Source organism: Castor canadensis, chromosome 17, assembly GCF_047511655.1.
Source record: "Castor canadensis chromosome 17, mCasCan1.hap1v2, whole genome shotgun sequence".
Taxonomy (NCBI): Eukaryota; Metazoa; Chordata; class Mammalia; order Rodentia; family Castoridae; genus Castor; species Castor canadensis.
Genome location: NC_133402.1, coordinates 23,662,564 through 23,680,218, shown reverse-complemented (window position 1 = coordinate 23,680,218; position 17,655 = coordinate 23,662,564). Strand labels below are relative to the sequence as shown.

Below are 17,655 nucleotides of genomic sequence, written 5' to 3'. Positions count from 1 at the left end.
TAATTCAAAGGCCAATAGGTAAATGTATTAAAACTAAGTACTTTACTGTTATACCTCATTTTAGAGCAAATTCTATAAAATATCTGAATCTTTGATTATTTAGAATTATTTTTTAAGACCATGCACATAATTTTTGCCATGCAATTTGACATGTAGACATTTTTATGACCCATACACTATAAAGATTTACTAAGAGGCAGAAAAAGTACAGAACACCAATCTTAACAGAACGAATTTATTTTGATTTTTAAAAACATCAGGAATTACGAAAACAAGCTGAATATTTGGCTGTACCAAAAGCAAAATACAAGTAAAAATAGCAATTGAAAATGTGTTTAACTGTATAAACATGTTTTAAAGTATCAAGTTCAACTCTTTTCCTTTATACAGCAAAACAAGTTCAATAACTCATAACAATGGAGGTGTTTTGTTTTTTTAACTGTCATAGCTTTTTTTAAATTAAAAAAAAAAACTAAAAGGAAAAGAGCACTTAATTCCTACCTCAGGATATCATCATTTGTTTTTTTTAAAAAAAAAGATAAAATGTCAGTGAAAATAAATAGTTGACGTATCTGAAAGTAAATCTTTCAATGAATGAATTTGGATTACAACACAGACATTATATAGTTGGCAAAGAATAGTCTGTGTCACACTCATTTTTACCAAATATAAATAAATACAATGCAATGAAAAGCAAACTATAAAATCAAAATCTGTACTACTTGGGAAGCAGAGATAGAATTGCAGGTTGATGCCAGCCTAGGGTAAAAAGTTAGTGAGACCCTATCTCAAAGAATAAGTCAGGACTGGTGGTACATTTCTGCAATCCCAGCTACATGGGAGGCATAGGTTGGAGGATTGTGGTTCAAGGCTAACCTAGGAAGAAAGTACAAGACCCTGTCTGAAAAACAACTAAAAGCAAAAAGGGCTGGAGGCATGGCTTAAGTGGTAGACATTTACCTAGTAAGTATAAGGGCCTGAGTTCAATCCCCAGTACCACCAAGAAAGTAAATAAACAATAAAACCTGTAGAGTAGCAGCTTCACAAAGCAAACAGAACCAGTTAGTTCCACAGAGTTTCACATTCTGTAGGCATATAGCCCATGTATTCCCAGAGTCCTTTTATCTTCCACAATCAAAATAAAAGCACCTTTGTCTTAGAGCAAATCTGATGAAGAAGACACCAACATCCTCTCCTCTCTGCAACATCAAATGATGTACTCTTACACTTTAAGATGACTGCAATCTCCTTAAGAGTTAATATGTAAGACATCTAAGGAAATTTCAGCCCCATCTACATCAGCAAGGTCTTGCCTACCCTCTTTGCCCCTCCCAAATCCTTCTAGTCTTGTTTAGCAAGCAGAGCCCCTGACTATGAATAGAAATATATTCCTGTGTTCACTAGCCATTAAACAAACACAGCCACTTGTGCAGGAAACCTTCATGTTTATACTACTTTCTAACTTTTTTTAAAATTTAAGAATAAATCCAGCTTCCAAACTAATTTTACAGCCCTTTAACAGTCTCAACTTAGACAGTTTATTTTGCAATGCTCATTGGTTTCTTCCAGCCATTTTTATTACTTTACCTGGAAGGAACCCTTGAAAGCAGTTTCAAATTCAGGGAGCTATAGCAAGGAACCCTCATAGTATTAGTGTGAGCACTAAGTGAAGGATACTCTATATTTCACAGAAATCCAGAACCGTCAAGACTAGAGTCTCTTCCTTCACAGTAGGAAAAGAGGAAAATGCTACTAAATTTGGTTTTGCATTTTTTTCCTGGGTTTGCCTAAGACTTGAGACATTTGTCTCCTCATTCTCAAGTTGCTGCAGAAACCGCAACCTTACTTAGAAAAGGACAAGAGTTCTTTGGCAACTCTTAAAAGGACTTGTGTCAGTTTCCTTCTAAAATCTACAACTCTTATTATTTTTTTTTTCCTTTTTTCTTTCTGGAGACAGGGCTTCACTTGGTAGACCAGGTTGGCCTCAATCTCTCATTCCTCCTGCTTCCATGTTCCCAAGTGCTAGGATGTGCCTCCGTACCCATCGTTATTTTAGAAACTTGCTCATCTACATATGCAATGGAAATTTCTGCTACACAGGCAACTTTCTATAAACATTTCTCTTCATTTTATAGCACTCAGCAAGATCTGCACTACTATATTCTTGTAAGTATCCTGGAAATTCATGTCTCCAGTCAAATGCCCTGTTGAGAACTTTTCTTGACAAGCTACTAGGTCTCTGTATGCAGCAGGAGATTTACATGCTCTTGTTCCAGGTTTTAGTTTACAGTTTGTTCATTTTTTTTTAACACTCTCGCATACATGAGTCTTTAAAGTTACCCATTTTGTAGCATTATTGAGAACTTTCTGCATATTTTCTGTTTATTTTTAGGGGGAGGTTGGTAGCACTGGGGACTGAACTCAGAGCCTCAGGAACTACAGCCCCATTCCTCCCTACTTTTCTAAAAATTTTATTTTTGAGATAGAGTCTTGCTACTTTTGCCCAGGCTAGCTTTGAACTCATGACTCTCCTGCCTCTTCCTGAGTAGGTGGGATTAAAAATATACACCACCACACCCAGCAGAGACTATCTGCATTTCACCTCCAAATTTGTGATATCAGCATTCCTGTGAAGAAAGTAAATATCAGAATTTTTTTTTAAATAACACAAAACTGTCTTGCAGCTGACTACTGACAGAGCCCCAACAGTATAGATGATAGCACTCCATGACAGTACACTTTGGTTTTTTAAGTATGAAGACACAGCATTAAATATATATTGGTGCTGCTGATTTTGTGGTGCACACATTTATAATCCCTGCAACTCAGGAGGCTGAAACAGGAGAATTGAGTGTTATAGGCCTTCCTGGGCTACATATAATGAGACCCGGTCTCAAAAAAAATTCTTTTGGGAGACTCCTAGCAGCAGACAGTTTTTTACTTTAACTTCATCATCATTTACAAATCTTATAAGCACAACAACATGACAAATATTTTGTAAACTCAAACCCAAGTAGGGAGGCTGAGTTGACTATACAAAACCTCTTTAGCATCATATGACATATCACCTATAAATCGACTTATGAAACTGACAGTGAGGTTGTTTCAATTTCTTGTACTTACTCAGTATTTTAATGTTGGTATTCAATTTTCACCAAATTTTTTCTTTTCTAAGTTCTAAATTTGCTTCCTAAACCTTTTCACTGAGTGTGATTTTTTGAACAAAAGCTTTTCTCTATTTTGATATTCCAAAAACCACTTAATCAAGATCCTTTGCAAATAATTGTGATTTAGTTACGATTGCTACAGCAACTGCTAGATCTACAAATTGCATGCCAGACAATGCACAATTGGAATAGGATAGCTTGAATTATTAATTCATACAATAAATCCTTGAAACCCTTGTAAAGAGAATTTCCTTATTCCTCCTGCTATACTAGTATATGGAAATAATTCAGAAGATTTTGATTCTTTACCACTAACCTTATCAGAAATATCAGTAGGTCTATGCCTATAATAGTCCTCTTCTATCTTACACATGCCTTCAAAAATCGCAGCAATGGACCATCAGATTTAGTCATAACAAACAAGTATTAGTAAAATATACAAACAGATATAATAACATGAAAACAGAAAAAGTACAAAACCATCACAAAATAGTTCAGTTCTAACCTACACAATCCAGATTTGCAATGTTTACAATAAACATTGCAGGGACAGCTGAGTTATAGCACATGAAAACATTTTCCTTAGCGTGAAAACTTCCCTCTAATTTCCTACTTCTCAGATACTGTTCATTCCCATAAGAAAGTTAGTTGGCAGAGCACAAGGGAAGGCTGGGGGAGGTAATAAGCAGAGAGAGGTCAACATCATTATCCTACCACACTTCCCTGTGTGTGATCACCATACGCTAAGGAAACGGTTAACAGGGATGAAGGATCATTATTCAGTGTTGAAAGATCAGTTTTATGCAGCACACAAAAGTTAGAATATTTTAACTCACAATTTTACATGGAACCCCAGTACCATCTCATGGAACCCCTGTTGAGAAACCCATATCCAACACAAAATGAACAACTATGAGAGATCATTTTCATTTGACTTGGATCCTTCTGAGATATGACTTACAAGTTCAGTTTTAACTCTTTCCTCATTTTCAACCTGTGCCTCAGATGTTGTTTTTGACTGCCCCTAGCTCCTTAATATTCTCTGGTACCACTTGCTGGTTCTTATTTCCTTCCCCTGAATCATTTTGATTTAATTTGTCATCAGGTTCCAATTTTGCTTCTTTCCCATTTCCCAGCTTTGGATGAAGTTGTGATGGATCTTTAGCACTCTTCACCACCTCCTGGAGATTGTATTTTCTGAACAGCATGTAATCTTTCACAACACTCAAGCAGCAGACAGCTTTGATGATTTCTACTACCACCGTGTACTGTGGATTGGTGAGATCTACTTTATTTTCTGAATTGAGGCTGCCCACTATTCCTGTAACAAAAACAGGGAAATACTTAGGCTGAGGAGGATTTCATTAAGCTTCACAGATATAAAAAGCTTTTCATCCCTTTCTATTTGGAATTTGTTAAAACAAGATATGTACCAATTCAGTCATCAATATGGACTTCAAATAAATTCCCTGAATACTTTTTTTTTTTGGTGGTATTGGGGTTTGAACTCAGGGCCTCACGCTTGCTAGGCAGGCACTCTACCACTTGAGCCTCTCTGCCACCACTTCCCTGAATACTTTCAATACATGAGTACAGTTGGCCCTCCGCATCCACAGGTCACGCATACACAAGTGCAACCAATCTTGGATCAAAATTATTTGGAAAAGAAAATTGCATCTGTACTGAATACATATAGATCTTTATTTCTTAAACAATACATTATATTGTATTATTACCTAAGCAATATATATATATATATATATATATATATATATATATATATAACAACTAAACAGTCTTTATATAGTACTAGAAATACTAAGTAATCCAGGAGTGATTTAAAGTACACAGGCAGTCTAGGGGAATGGCTCAAGTGGCACAGTGCCTGTCTAGCAAGCTCAAGGCCTTGAGTTTAAATCCCAGCACCACCAAAAAAATTTTTTAAATAGCTGGGCATCAGTGGCTCACACCTGTAATCCTAGTTAGCTGGGAGGCTAAGATTGGGAGGACTGCAGTTTGAGGCCAGCCAAAGCAAATGGTTCCTGAGACCCCATCTCAACCACTAACTGGGAGTACCAGTGCATACCCGTGATTATCCCAAGCTACATGGAAAGCTGGATCATAGTTTCAGGGTAGCCCAGGAAAAAAAAAGCTCGTAAGACACCCATCTCAACAAAAAAAAGAAAAAAAAAAGGGGCATAGTAGTGCACATCTGTCTTCCCAGCTACTGCAGGAAGCATAAAAGCTCATCCAGGCCATCTTGGGCAAATAAAGCAAGACCCCCATCTCCAAAATAACCAGAGAAAAAAGGGCTGGAGGCATGGCAATAGAGCCTCTGCTTAGCAAGCATGAAGTCCTGAGTTCAAATCCTAGTACTATCAAGAAATATACATATAATAATTTTAAAACTAATAAGTAAGTACACAGGAGTCTTCTGAAGATGCAGAATAGAAGCTTCCAGGGGGAAGGGGGGAATAAAAGAGAAAGGTGAAGGGGGTAAATTCAAGTATGATACATTTGATATACTGTAAGAACTTTTGTAAATGCCACAATGTATCCTCACCCAGCACAATAAAAATAAATAAAATTAAAGAATAGAAGCTTCCTCCCTGCAACTCTGTAAATGAGAAGAGTCTAGGTAAAGGAACAAACTATATTTCAAAGAGAGAAAGAGCACTGGGAATCACAAAAGAGGTGACAGGATAGCTGAGAAGCCACAAATAAACAGGCTATACAAAGAAAAGCAGGAAAGAGTCCACAGCTCAACACCTGCTCGCCAGTAGGGAGAGGAAGCCAAAGCCACCAACCGCTAACAAGGTAAGCCAAGTGGCCCTGGTGAAACAGAATGGCAGACCTAAACAAAGGATAAGCCCACAGTTCTCACAAGCCTTAAATCCAGTTTGGAGATCTAGTGAAACAGTGACTCCTCCTGCAAGCTAGCATTGGAAAGGAAATCCACCACTCCCCATATCTTGGAGAGCTATTGCTGTTGGGTGCCATCTTTTATTTATTTATTTTTAATTGTTTTGTTGTTGTTGTTTACAGCAATGGGGCTTGAACTCAGGGCCTACCCCTTGAGCCACAACACAATCCATTTTTTTGTAATGGGTTTTTTTCGAGATAGGGTCTCACAAACTATTTGCTTGAGGTGGCTTCGAACCGTGATCCTCCTGATCCTTGTCTCCTGAGTAGCTAGGATTACAGGCCTGAGCACCTGGCTCAGCATCTGGCTACTGAGTGCCATCTTGAAAGGGGGCCTATTTGAGAAACAAGGAACAATTGCCAACTCAGGGAGCCTGGGGACACCTTCCCACAGTGTTTGAGTGGGACACAGTAATGAGGCAATTGTAGGAAGAGGGATGGTCAGGTGCCACTAAGTTTAAGCAGCAGAGAGCTCTGGCCATATGGTGACTGATGGCTCAGCCCTTTGTGGAGAGAAGCAAGCCCAATCGCAGTGGATCACCAAAGTACAAGCTCCGACACCATCCCCTTAGCCATCAGAGAGCAGTTTGGGCTAGGTGGAACTGAGCGCTCTGAATCAAGGCCCAGTGATCACTCTATTTTCCTAACCTTCTCCTTCCCACAGAATGAGTTACTGTTGGGCAATATCTAACAGCTCTGAGATCCCCAGACTGAGGTTTCCTCGGTTCTCTCCATCCAGTGCAGATCTCAAGGCTCTGTCTGCTCCCCCTACTCTCCCATGCACTTGGGGTACAGTCCTAGGCTTTGACATTTGCTGCTGCATGATATACAAACTGGGGGGTTTTCAGCAAGAGAGAGGATGTTCAGCCCACAGGATGCAAAGTACATTGGGGACAGTAGTGGCTCTGGATACAAAAAGAGAGGAAACTTCTTAAGTGAATGAAGCCCTGAAGCTGACAAGTGACCCTAGACCAGCCAGATCCAGGGTGCATATAGCACCAGCCTGAACAATGTTGTTGCTATTACAATAGTTTATTTTCCCCTCTCTTAAAGGTACTGGGGATTGAGTCCTTAAGAAAAATACTTGAATAAAACCACGAGAGACATCCATCCCAACAGACATGCAAATCACAATCTAGAAACACAAGAAATATGGAAAAGCAAAGCAACATAACCTCTCCCAATACTCCAGTAACTCCTCAATAACAGAATCCTAAGGTAAAGAAATGACTGAAAATGCCTAACAGAGAATACAAAAGTTTACTTTTAAAAAGGATCAATGATCTCAGGAGATTCAAACAGATGAATGAAATAAGTCAATGGAAGAAAAAGATGGCAACATGAATAAAAGATTCAGCAAGGAAATTGAGATCCTGAAAAATAAAGATAAAAACAAAAATGGTGGAAATGAAAACAATGAATCAAATAAAAATAGATAATGGAAAGCAGCATGAATAAACCAGATCAAACAGAAAAGAAAGACTATCAAGTATTAAAGACAAAGTTAGGTAAATATTACATTTAGAAAGTAATAAAGAAAAACATAATCAAGCATGACCATAACCTTCAAGAACTCTGGGACATGATCAAAAGAACAAACTTAAGTATCCATGCATCGATATGTACTGAAAGCTATTTTGAATAGTGGATGGTGGGAGGGAGGGGGTAAAAGAAAGTAATAGAGGGTTGAATTAACCAAAGTAAAGTATATTCACAGCTCAGATACATTGAGAAATCCCTTTGAACATTGACTTTGGAGTTAAAAATGGAAGACAGGACTGTAAAATACAATGGGGTAGGAGGAGGCGTACTTGTGAGAGAAGGAAGGGTAAATGAAGAGATAAAGGTGAGGGAATATGGTTGATGGACTTCATAAACATATATGAAATAGAATGATGAACCCTCCTGCAATTGCTTTAAGTGGGGTGGGAAGGGGATTGGGGGAAGATGGTGTCATTGTACATTGGTAAGGCTATTCTGAATTGGCACAACAAATATCCCCTTGTACAATGAATATTGGAGGGGATGAATCCATGGGTAGAAGCAGCAGCCAAGAAACAAATCAATGGCATACAAAGCCTGTTCAAGGAAATAATAGCAGAAAATTTCTCAAATCTAGGGAATGACAGAACATCCAGGTACAGGATACATTTAGAACCCCAAATAGATGTAACCAGCAAATAACCTCTCCACATCACTCACATTATAATTAAATTGCCAAGACTACAGAACTAATTAAAAAGTATTGAAAGCTGCAAGAGGAAAACACCAACTATCCTACAATGGCAAACCCAGAAGAAATACAGCAGAAACCCTGAAAGTCAGGAACACATAGAATGATACATTTCAAGCTCTTGAAAGTAAATACCTGCCAACCAAGATTACTATATCCAGCAAAGTTATCCTTTATAAGGGAGGAATAAAGACATTTTGAAATAAGCACAAATTGAATTCATGACCACTAAGCCAGTATTACAGAAGAAGTTTAAAGGAATTGTACACAAAGAAAAGAAAGGCAGTCACAAACATGAGAGCTAAGGAAAGAATAAATTCATGAGAGGAATAAACAAATGGGAAGAAAGAATCAAATATGCTCAACTCAATAAATCAGTAAACTCCTAAGATGAACAAGGGAAAAGAACAAATAGCACTTGGATCAACAAGAAAAAAAGGCCAACAAAATACCTCTCAATAATAACCCTAAATACAAATGGTCTTACCTCTCCAATTAAAAGACAGACTGGCTAACTGGCCGAAAAAATAAGATATAACTATTGTCTGCAAAAGATGTGCCTCACTGGCAAAAAACAAAGACTGAAAGTGAAAGGATAGAAAATGATATACCAACCAAATGGAAAAGTAAGCAGGAGTTACTATACTCGTTATGTGACAAAGTAGACTTTAAGCTAAAATTAGTCAGAAGAGATAAACAAGGTCACTATATATTAATAAAGGGAATAATCCACCAAGAAGATATAACAGTAGTAAATTTATACTCACATAATTTTGGTACACCAAATTTCATAAGTCAAACACTATTACCACATAAAGGAAAAAACAGGTCCAGATACAGTAATCATGAGTGACTTCAACAGCCACTCTCATTAACAAATAGATCATCTAGACAAAAAAGAAAAAAATCAACCAAGAAACTTAGTTATACTATACCATAGAGCAAATGGACTCAACAGTTCTCCACAGAATAATGTATCAAACAGCTACTGAATACCCATTCTGAAACATTCTCAAAATAGATCACATTTTAGACCATAAAACAAGTCTTAACAAATACAAGAAAAGTAAAATAATTTCTTCTATCTTATTAGATTATAATGGAGCAAAATTACATATCAACAGCAAGACAAACTACAGAAACTATACCAACAAATGAAGACTGAACAGTACATTCTGAATGATCAGAGGGGTCACTGAAGAAATGAGGGAAGAAATCTTAAAATTCTTAAAATCAAATGAAAATGAAAATACAACATAGCTAACCTATGGGATGCAGCATAAGCAATTCTAAGTTTATATCCATGAGTGCCCACATTTAAAAAAATCATAGAGATCTCAAATAAATAACTACTGATGCATCTAATGGTTGCAGAAAAAAGAAACAAAACAAACCCAAAATCAGTAAAAGAAATAATAAAGATCATACAGAAATTAATGAATTGTAGACTAAAAGAATAAATGTAACAATGAGTTGGTACTTTGAGACAAGATTGAGAAACCCTTAGCCAAACTAACCAAAAGAGAGAAAATCTAAATTAATAAAATTAGAGATGAAAAAGGAATATTACAACAGATAACATTGATATGGAGAAGATTGTTTGGGAATGTTTTAAAAACTTACACTCCAATAAACTGGAAAAAGTCTAGATGAAATGGATAAATTTCTAGACATGTATGATCTACCAAAATTGAACCAAGAGGATACAAACAACTTAAACACATTTATAATAAGTAATAAAACTGAAGCACAACCAAGAGTATCCCCAAAAAAAAGAACCCCAGGACAGGATGGATTCATTGCTGAATTCTACCAGACCAATGCTCCTCCTAAATCCTTCCATTAAATAGAAAGGAAAAGAATGCTACTAGAAAAGCCTTTGAGAAAATTCCACCTCCCTTCATAAAGACCCAGAAGAAACTAGGAATAGAAGGTGCATCCTAACACTATAAAGGCTGTAAATAACAAACCTATAAACAACATTGTACTAAATAGGGAAAAACTGAAAGCATTTCTTGTAAAGCCACAAACCAGACAAGGGTTTCCATTCTCTCCACTTTTATTCAATATACTGCTTGAATTTTTAGCCAGAGCAACCAGGCAAGAAAAGGAAATAAAAAGGATACAAAAGAGGAAAAGAAGAAGCCAAATTATCACTATTTTTAACAGACCCTAAATCCGCCACAGAACACTCTTAAATCTGCTATACACTTTTGGCAAAATACCAAAATACAAAATCAAATACAAAAATTGGTAGCATGGTTTCTATATACCAATAAAGATCATGCTGAGAAAGAAATAAGGAAAATAATCCCATTCACAACAGCCTCAAAACAATAAAATAGCTAGGAATAAACTTAACTAGCCAGGTAAAAGACTTTACAATGGATACTACAAGACAATGAAGAAAAAAATGAAGACACTAGACGATGTACATGGGTCAGCAGAATATTGTAAAAATGGCTACATTACCAAAAGCAATCTACCAATTCAATGCTATCCCCATAAAAATTCCAATATTATTTCTCACAGAAATGGAAGCACAGAAGACCCCAAATAGCCAGAGCAATCCTGAGCAAAAAGAGCAATGCTAGAGGTTCCACAATACCTAACTTCAAATTACACTACATAGAGATAGTAACAAAAACAGCATGAAACTGGCTTGAAAATAAACACATAAACCAACAGAATAATGTAAGAGCACCTAAAAATAAGCCCACCCAGCTATAGCCACCTGATTCTCGACAAAAGAGTCAAAAACGTATGTTGGAGAAAAGACAACCTCTCCAACAAAACACTGCTGGGCAAAATGAATAATCACATGAAGAAAACAGAAACTACATCCCTATCTCTCACTCTGTAGAAAAGTCAATTCAAGGCTTGGGGCATGAGTCAAGTAGAACACCTGCCTAGCAAGTTCAAGGCGCTGAGTTCAACCCCAAGTACTACCAAAAAAAAAAAAAGAAAAGAAAAAGAAGAGTTGATTCAAAATGGATCAAAGACCTTAATATATAAGAACTGAAACTTTGAAATTACTAGAGAAAATACTTCAAGATAAAGGAAGAGGCAAAAACTTTTTGAGGTGGACTCCAATAGCTAAGGAAATAAGAGCAAGAACTGAGGAATGAGATTGCATCAAACTAAAAAGCTTCACACACATCAAAGGAAGCAATTACCAGAGTGAAGAGAAAGCCTATAGAAGAAAATCTTTGCCAGTTACTCATCTGAAAAGGGATTAATATCTGTAACATATAAAGAGCTCAAAAAATGGGCTGGAGTTTAGTTCAAGTAGTAGAACACCTGCCTAGCAAGCGTTAGGCCCTAAGTTCCAATCCCAGTACCACAAAAAAAAAAAAAAAACACCAAAAGAACAAGCAATCCATTTAATAAGTGGACAAATGAATTGAACAGAGTTCTCAAAAGAAGTAAAAATGGCCAATAAATACATGAAGAAATGTTCAACATCCTCAGCCATAAAGGAAATGCAAACAGAAGTGACACTGAGATCCTATCTCACCCCAGTCAGAATGGTTATCATCAAGGAAACAAGTAACAAATGCTGGTGAAAATGGAACCCTGCAAACACTGCAGATGGAAATTAATTTAATTAAATTAATGCAGCCACTATGGGAATCATTGAATCATTATGAGGGTCCTCAAAATACTAAATATAGAGTTGGGGGGCATAGCTCCAGTGTAGAGTACTTGCCTAGCAAGCCTGAGACCCCTGAATTCACATCCCAGGACATCCAACAAAAAAAAAAAAAAAAAAAAAAAAAAGGAAAGAAAAAAGAAACAAACTAAAAATAGAATTACCACATGACCCTATTATGCCACTCCTGGGCATATACCCAAAGAAATTTAAGTCAGCATACAATAGAGATACCTGCACATTCATGTTTATCACAGCTCTATTCACAATAGCCAAGTTACAGAATCAGCTTAGGTGGCCACCAACAGATGAATAAAGAAAACATGATGTATTTATACAGTGGAATATTATTCAGCCATAAAGAATGAAATTATGTCATTTGTAGAAAAATAGATGAAATTGTAGACCACCATGTTAAATGAAACATGCCAGACTCAGAATGACAAATATTGCATGCTTTCTCTCATATACTGAATTTAGATCAAAAGCAAGGGAAAGGAAACAAAAAGGGCAACTATTGGGGTGGGGGACACAGGAGGAGCAGTAAAAGGAAAACAGAGGATGATGGTGGGGTGAGCATGATCCAAATACATTGGATGCCCATGTGCAAATGTCATAATGAACCCTATTTAAAAAAAGAAGTACAAAGGAAGATATGCATGTAAGTTATATGCAAATGCTATACCATTTTACATAAGGAACTTGAGATTCTGGTATTTGTAAGGAATCTTGGTACCTATCTCCCAAGGGTAGAGAGAGACAACTATATGTTATTCCCAGAGAAAATTCAATCTCAATTTGGAAATGACTTTAACTGCCAGAAAACCTCCTATTTAAGATGTTTAAATCAGGTTTAATACTTTCATGTACTCATTCTACAAAGAAAAACATTTAAGCCTTATATCTTTAAAAAAGAAATCCTTAAAAACAAGTTTGTTAACCATTGCACACCTATTTAAAATCACTAAGAGAAACATACCTGCCAGTTCTTTAATAACTTCTTCTCTATTCATGTGACTATTATTTCGAGATTTGTATACTATCTGAAATGTCCCTTTGTTTGGAGCTTTAAACCAGGGTTCCAAAAATGTTTCTGCATATTTTTTCATATCTTCTAAGAAAGCTTTGCACGTGCCCGAGATAGGTAACATCCGTAGAATAACTCGAGTCTTCTTTTTCTTGGTTTTGTACATATCCTGGAGAATATGATGCACCAGTTTCTCGGGTTCTAAAAGAAAGCACAGAACAATTTTTCCAACTAATATTTCTTCAGTACCTACTCTGTATCTAATTTTTAACTTTTCCTCACTATTACTGCATTTGCTAAAAATAATTGTTCATGTAGACCCAAGTTAACTTTTTTCTGATGTCCTAATTTAGCCAACCACAATACCCTGGATATGGTTTTCCTGTAACAGTAGCAATGCAGAGTAACAAATATTAAACACTATATACTTTTTCACAAAAACAAAAAGTTGCCTGTCATTTAAAATGATTTAATTATCCATTAGCAAATGAATACAGAACTCTAGATCTCAGTACTGGGAAGAACTCCATCCAGAACTATGCAGTTCAGTACCACGAAATGGTGGTCCTCAGGCTGCATTCTGCCTACATCCAAGTCTATCTGGCACGATGCTCAATGTTTTTAAGATTTTTTAACTAGTTGAGCACACTTTAAAAGTCAAAGAACTTCTCCAGATTTCCAGCTTTTTGAAAAATCTAAAGATCTAGCCCAAATTCCCACAAATGGCAACTACTAGTCAGAGCTGACTAGCAGCTGTCCCTTTCAGCACAAAGTTACATACAAAAGAAGTAACACGCCAGGTTTCCACTTCTAAGCCAATATTATATATACAACCCTATTCTAAAGTTCCTACTGCGAATACAGTGTAGGGAGGTTTCAATCAAGTGATTAATGGAGCCATGTGTAGGCAGTGTTCTCTGAGACAGGGAGATATTAGGGGATCAATGATTTTAGGAATATGAGTCAGACACACCTATCCCAAGTGTCCTAATGAAGACTACATTATTGGCTCCACTCTCCACTGACTGGAATCTTCTTAGCCTCATCTCTGTAGAAGCCTTAATGTCACCAACTTCTTTCTTCAAGGCAGCCTCCACATCGTCATCTTCCTCACTTCCAGAGGGCTGCTGATCCTTGTCTATGAACTGTTACATAAAACCAATAAGCAGAAATGACACACTAGCTCATGTTCAAACACTATAATTAACTACTTATGGGAAACCCCCAGTGGTGGACGGCTCAAAATTGACAATTAATGTTTTTTATTATGAGACTGAGACAACTCCCTCTAAAATGTAAACAAGAAATGAGTTCCTTTAGATTATGATACATAATTTCAAGATATTTTCAGGAAGCATTTTAACAGGCTGGCACAGACAGAAATATGCTCACCAGATGAAACATGTCAGCATGGACCTTAACACCATCACTACCTATCTTTGTGCCTCATATGATATTCTCCTTTTGGAGAAATAAGAACCAAATACTTAACAGAATGTAAAACCTATTCCTGTTCTGCTCAGGAACAGGGCACAGACAGGATTCCAGAACCTGCTTAAGGGCTGGCAGAGTGGCTCAAGTGGTAAGAGTGCCTGCCTAGCAATCATGAGGCTCTGAGTTCAAACCACAGTGCCATCCAAAAAAAAGAGAACTTGCTCAAGCTGGTTGTGGTAACCCACACCTATAATCCCTACACTCAGGAGGCAGAGGTAGGAGGACTGCAAATTTGAGGTTAGTCTAGGCTACAAAACAAGCCCTGTCTCAAACACAAAAAAACTCACTCAATGTATCAACAGGTATACACCTGTTGGCCTGTTCTCTGACCTACCAGTGGGGGTTTCCAATCAGGCACTAATAATAATTCTGCACATCTTAAGGAGCTTTGTAAAATACCAGAACATAATTTGTGTATATGAACATTTTAGCCAACCTTCCATAATATTACCACTATTCTTTTTTCATCTTCCTCAGAAAAATTAAGTAACTTGTCCATGCCCAAGTCTTTGAGCTAATAAATGATGGACTCTCTGTGCTATCCTTCTTCATTAATTTTTCGGAGTGTGCTTGTGTGTACTGGTCCAGATTCCAAGCCAATAATATCATGATTTGCAAACTACAATAAGACAGTGATTGTACTGGGACAAAACTTTTTACTTTTCAAAATGTATTTTTATGAGCAGCTGGGAAGTAACTAGCCCTAGTACCAAACCCACTATTCCAGAGATAACGGTGGCCTAAGGCAAAAACATTATTACAGTCAACTTCACAACTTCTTAAGCACAAGGCCTGGCCCGAACAGGGCAATCAATAAATAGAAGCTACCGTGATTAATAATGGGTAGAAAAATCCAAAATGCCAGCACAAACACAGCACCATCTATCAGGATTCTGCAAGAGGCCACACCAGGGGGCGGAAACGTAGGCAAAGCCCAACAGCACGCGGTCCATAGCGCGCATGCGCATAAAGTCAGCTGGCCTTACTCTGGTCGGTCTACCCTCAAAGCCTAACAGGACAGCGCGCCCAACCCGAGACCGGTACCTTTTCGGGCCCATACATGTCGTCACCGTATTCATTGAGCAGGCTGTAGGCTTCCTCCACGCATTTGCGCTCGTTCATATTACACGTGATGAGAATGCCCTGTAGCCCGGGCTCCAGTTGCCGCGGCCCGCCGGCGTCGCAACGGCGAGCCCGCTTGGCCTGCACGTACTGAGCTTTGCCTTTGCGCTTCCCGCTGACAGGCTGAGGAGGCTCCTGGACGGGGGACGCCATGGTCAGTGTATTTTCCCCACGGTTCTCGGGGTCCTCACCTCCGCTGGCGCGTGCCGATGACGTGGTAAGTGCGGCGGCCTCTCCTATTCCACCTCCAGACCTCCTTCTGGGCTGCACCAGGTCCTAAAGCCGGTCTTCCAAAATCCGTAGAGGGGCGGGGCCCTGCTCTGCCTTGCGAGGATTGACAGGCCCTTGTTTTCCCCAGAGGCGGGGTTTTCCTGGAAAAGAGGCTGGCAGGTAGAGCCAGCCTGTAAACAGATTGTGGATTTCAGCGCGGCATAAACTGTGTTTACAAAGATCGGGTCCATTACTCATTCATATTCATTGTTTCATTCAGTTAATACTTATTGAGCACCTACCTATGTGCTAGTCATTGCCAAAGTACAGAGGCAGGAGACATTAAGCAGAGGAAGACACCTTTTATTGCCCTTATAGTAGGCCAGTGTGTCTTAGGAGTCATTGTGGTGCACAGATGACACGCACAGGAATTTCAGGTGCTCAGGGTTTTTGAGCCTGCTCTGAGAATGAAAGCAGAGACAGACTCTAACAGCAGAGGTCGGAAAGATTTTATTTGTAGAGAATTTAGTTGGAGAAAAGAGAAGAGAAAGACTATATTGGAGAATGCAGGGGGACCCGGAAACCGATGATCCTGAGGGCCAGGGTGGGGAGTGGGGTTTTATAGCCTATTTGCATTGCCTGATGGCAGGAGATGCCCTTCAAATGCAAACAGGCGTTTCCTAGGGAAGAGAATTGTCTCCTTGACCTCCTGAGGTCTGTCCTTCAGTCCTTCATTCCCTCTCTCAATGGTCACCCTAACTGCTGTTTGGGATAGGGATGACAAGGTCTATTCAGTAACTGCTTCCTGCTGACAGGAGGCGGTGAAGGGGCCCGCAGCGTCAGGGCTGACCATGAGAGGGGTTGTCAAGGGGACCAGGGTAGAAGATCGTTTTCATTTCCACCAGAGGCATTTGTAGTTTGATGGATTCTAGGCGAGAAGAAACAAACTTGACAAGTAAGTTTAAAATGCAAGGTTCAAACACAAGCAAGAGAATAATGGCAACTATAGGCCCCAAAAAGGGTAGGAACCAAGTCCTGGAGGGGAGCCAGGATTTTATTTGTTCCCATACCTGAGTAGAAACCTGAGTTTCAAGAGATTGCTCCCGGAGCCACTTAGCCTGTTGGAGAATGTAATCTGCATGTTCTTCTACAATGCCTGAAGTGTTTATATATGTGCAACAGGAGGTATTGGCAATGGCACATACCCCCTCTTGCTTGGCCAAAAGAAAATCTAGGGCCAGGCCAGGCGTGGTCCATTACCGTATACGCAAGGGAGGACAAAGACCTTTGCATGTCCTTAATGGCAAGGCCTACCTGGTCTGAGGTGTCCTCTACCACTTTGGTTAGGTTTTTTGCAGTTACATAATTGGCAATTACCGCATAGCTGATTCCAACAAGGGCTGCAACTAATGCTGTTATCCCTAAATCTATTAAAGTAACCTCTCTTATGTCTATGGGAAGCTGTTCCTGTTGGAGTTAGCATTTCTCTTTTCTTCCAAATGGCTGCATGAGTATGCAGGATCAGGAAGGCATACTTAGAAACTGTATAGATGTTTACTCTCTGTTCTTTTGACAGTCTCAGGGCTTATGTTAGGGCCACTAATTCTGCCAATTGAGCACTTGTATTAGGAGGAAGAGGACCTGATGTGAGGGTGCCAAATTCTGTCACAACTGCAAACCCTGCATGTCTGACACCATTATTGACAAAGGAACTGCCATTAGTGTATAATTCTAGATCTGGGTTTTTTAAGGGCTGATCAGTTAAGTCAGGTTGGGCAGCATAATTTTCCATAAGTACCTCCTCACATGAGTGTTCAGGATTTCCCTC

At 38.6% G+C, this 17,655-nt stretch overlaps 1 protein-coding gene across 1 annotated transcript; it reads right to left on the bottom strand.

The window, feature by feature from the left end:
* Positions 1 to 221: 221 nt before the first annotated feature.
* On the bottom strand, positions 222 to 15,937 carry Thumpd1 (THUMP domain 1 NAT10 acetyltransferase adaptor). The gene is made up of 4 exons (XM_020184180.2): positions 15,540 to 15,937; positions 13,975 to 14,146; positions 12,954 to 13,202; positions 222 to 4,488 (listed from the first exon to the last, which is right to left on the bottom strand). Exons 1-4 carry the CDS (start codon positions 15,768 to 15,770, stop codon positions 4,169 to 4,171), a joined length of 972 nt encoding a protein of 323 aa, XP_020039769.2. The 5' UTR covers positions 15,771 to 15,937; the 3' UTR covers positions 222 to 4,168.
* Positions 15,938 to 17,655: the final 1,718 nt, after the last annotated feature.

What these genes read in the sequence shown, in the direction of transcription:
- Thumpd1 (XM_020184180.2), bottom strand. Translation starts at nt 15,770, where the DNA reads ATGGCGTCCCCCGTCCAGGAGCCTCCTCAGCCTGTCAGCGGGAAGCGC. An exon ending in CATTAGGACACTTGGGATAG is followed by an intron (nt 13,203 to 13,974) that starts GTGTGTCTGACT and finishes GCTTTCTTTTAG; the next exon opens with AACCCGAGAAACTGGTGCAT. An exon ending in AGTTATTAAAGAACTGGCAG is followed by an intron (nt 4,489 to 12,953) that starts GTATGTTTCTCT and finishes TTTTTGTTACAG; the next exon opens with GAATAGTGGGCAGCCTCAAT.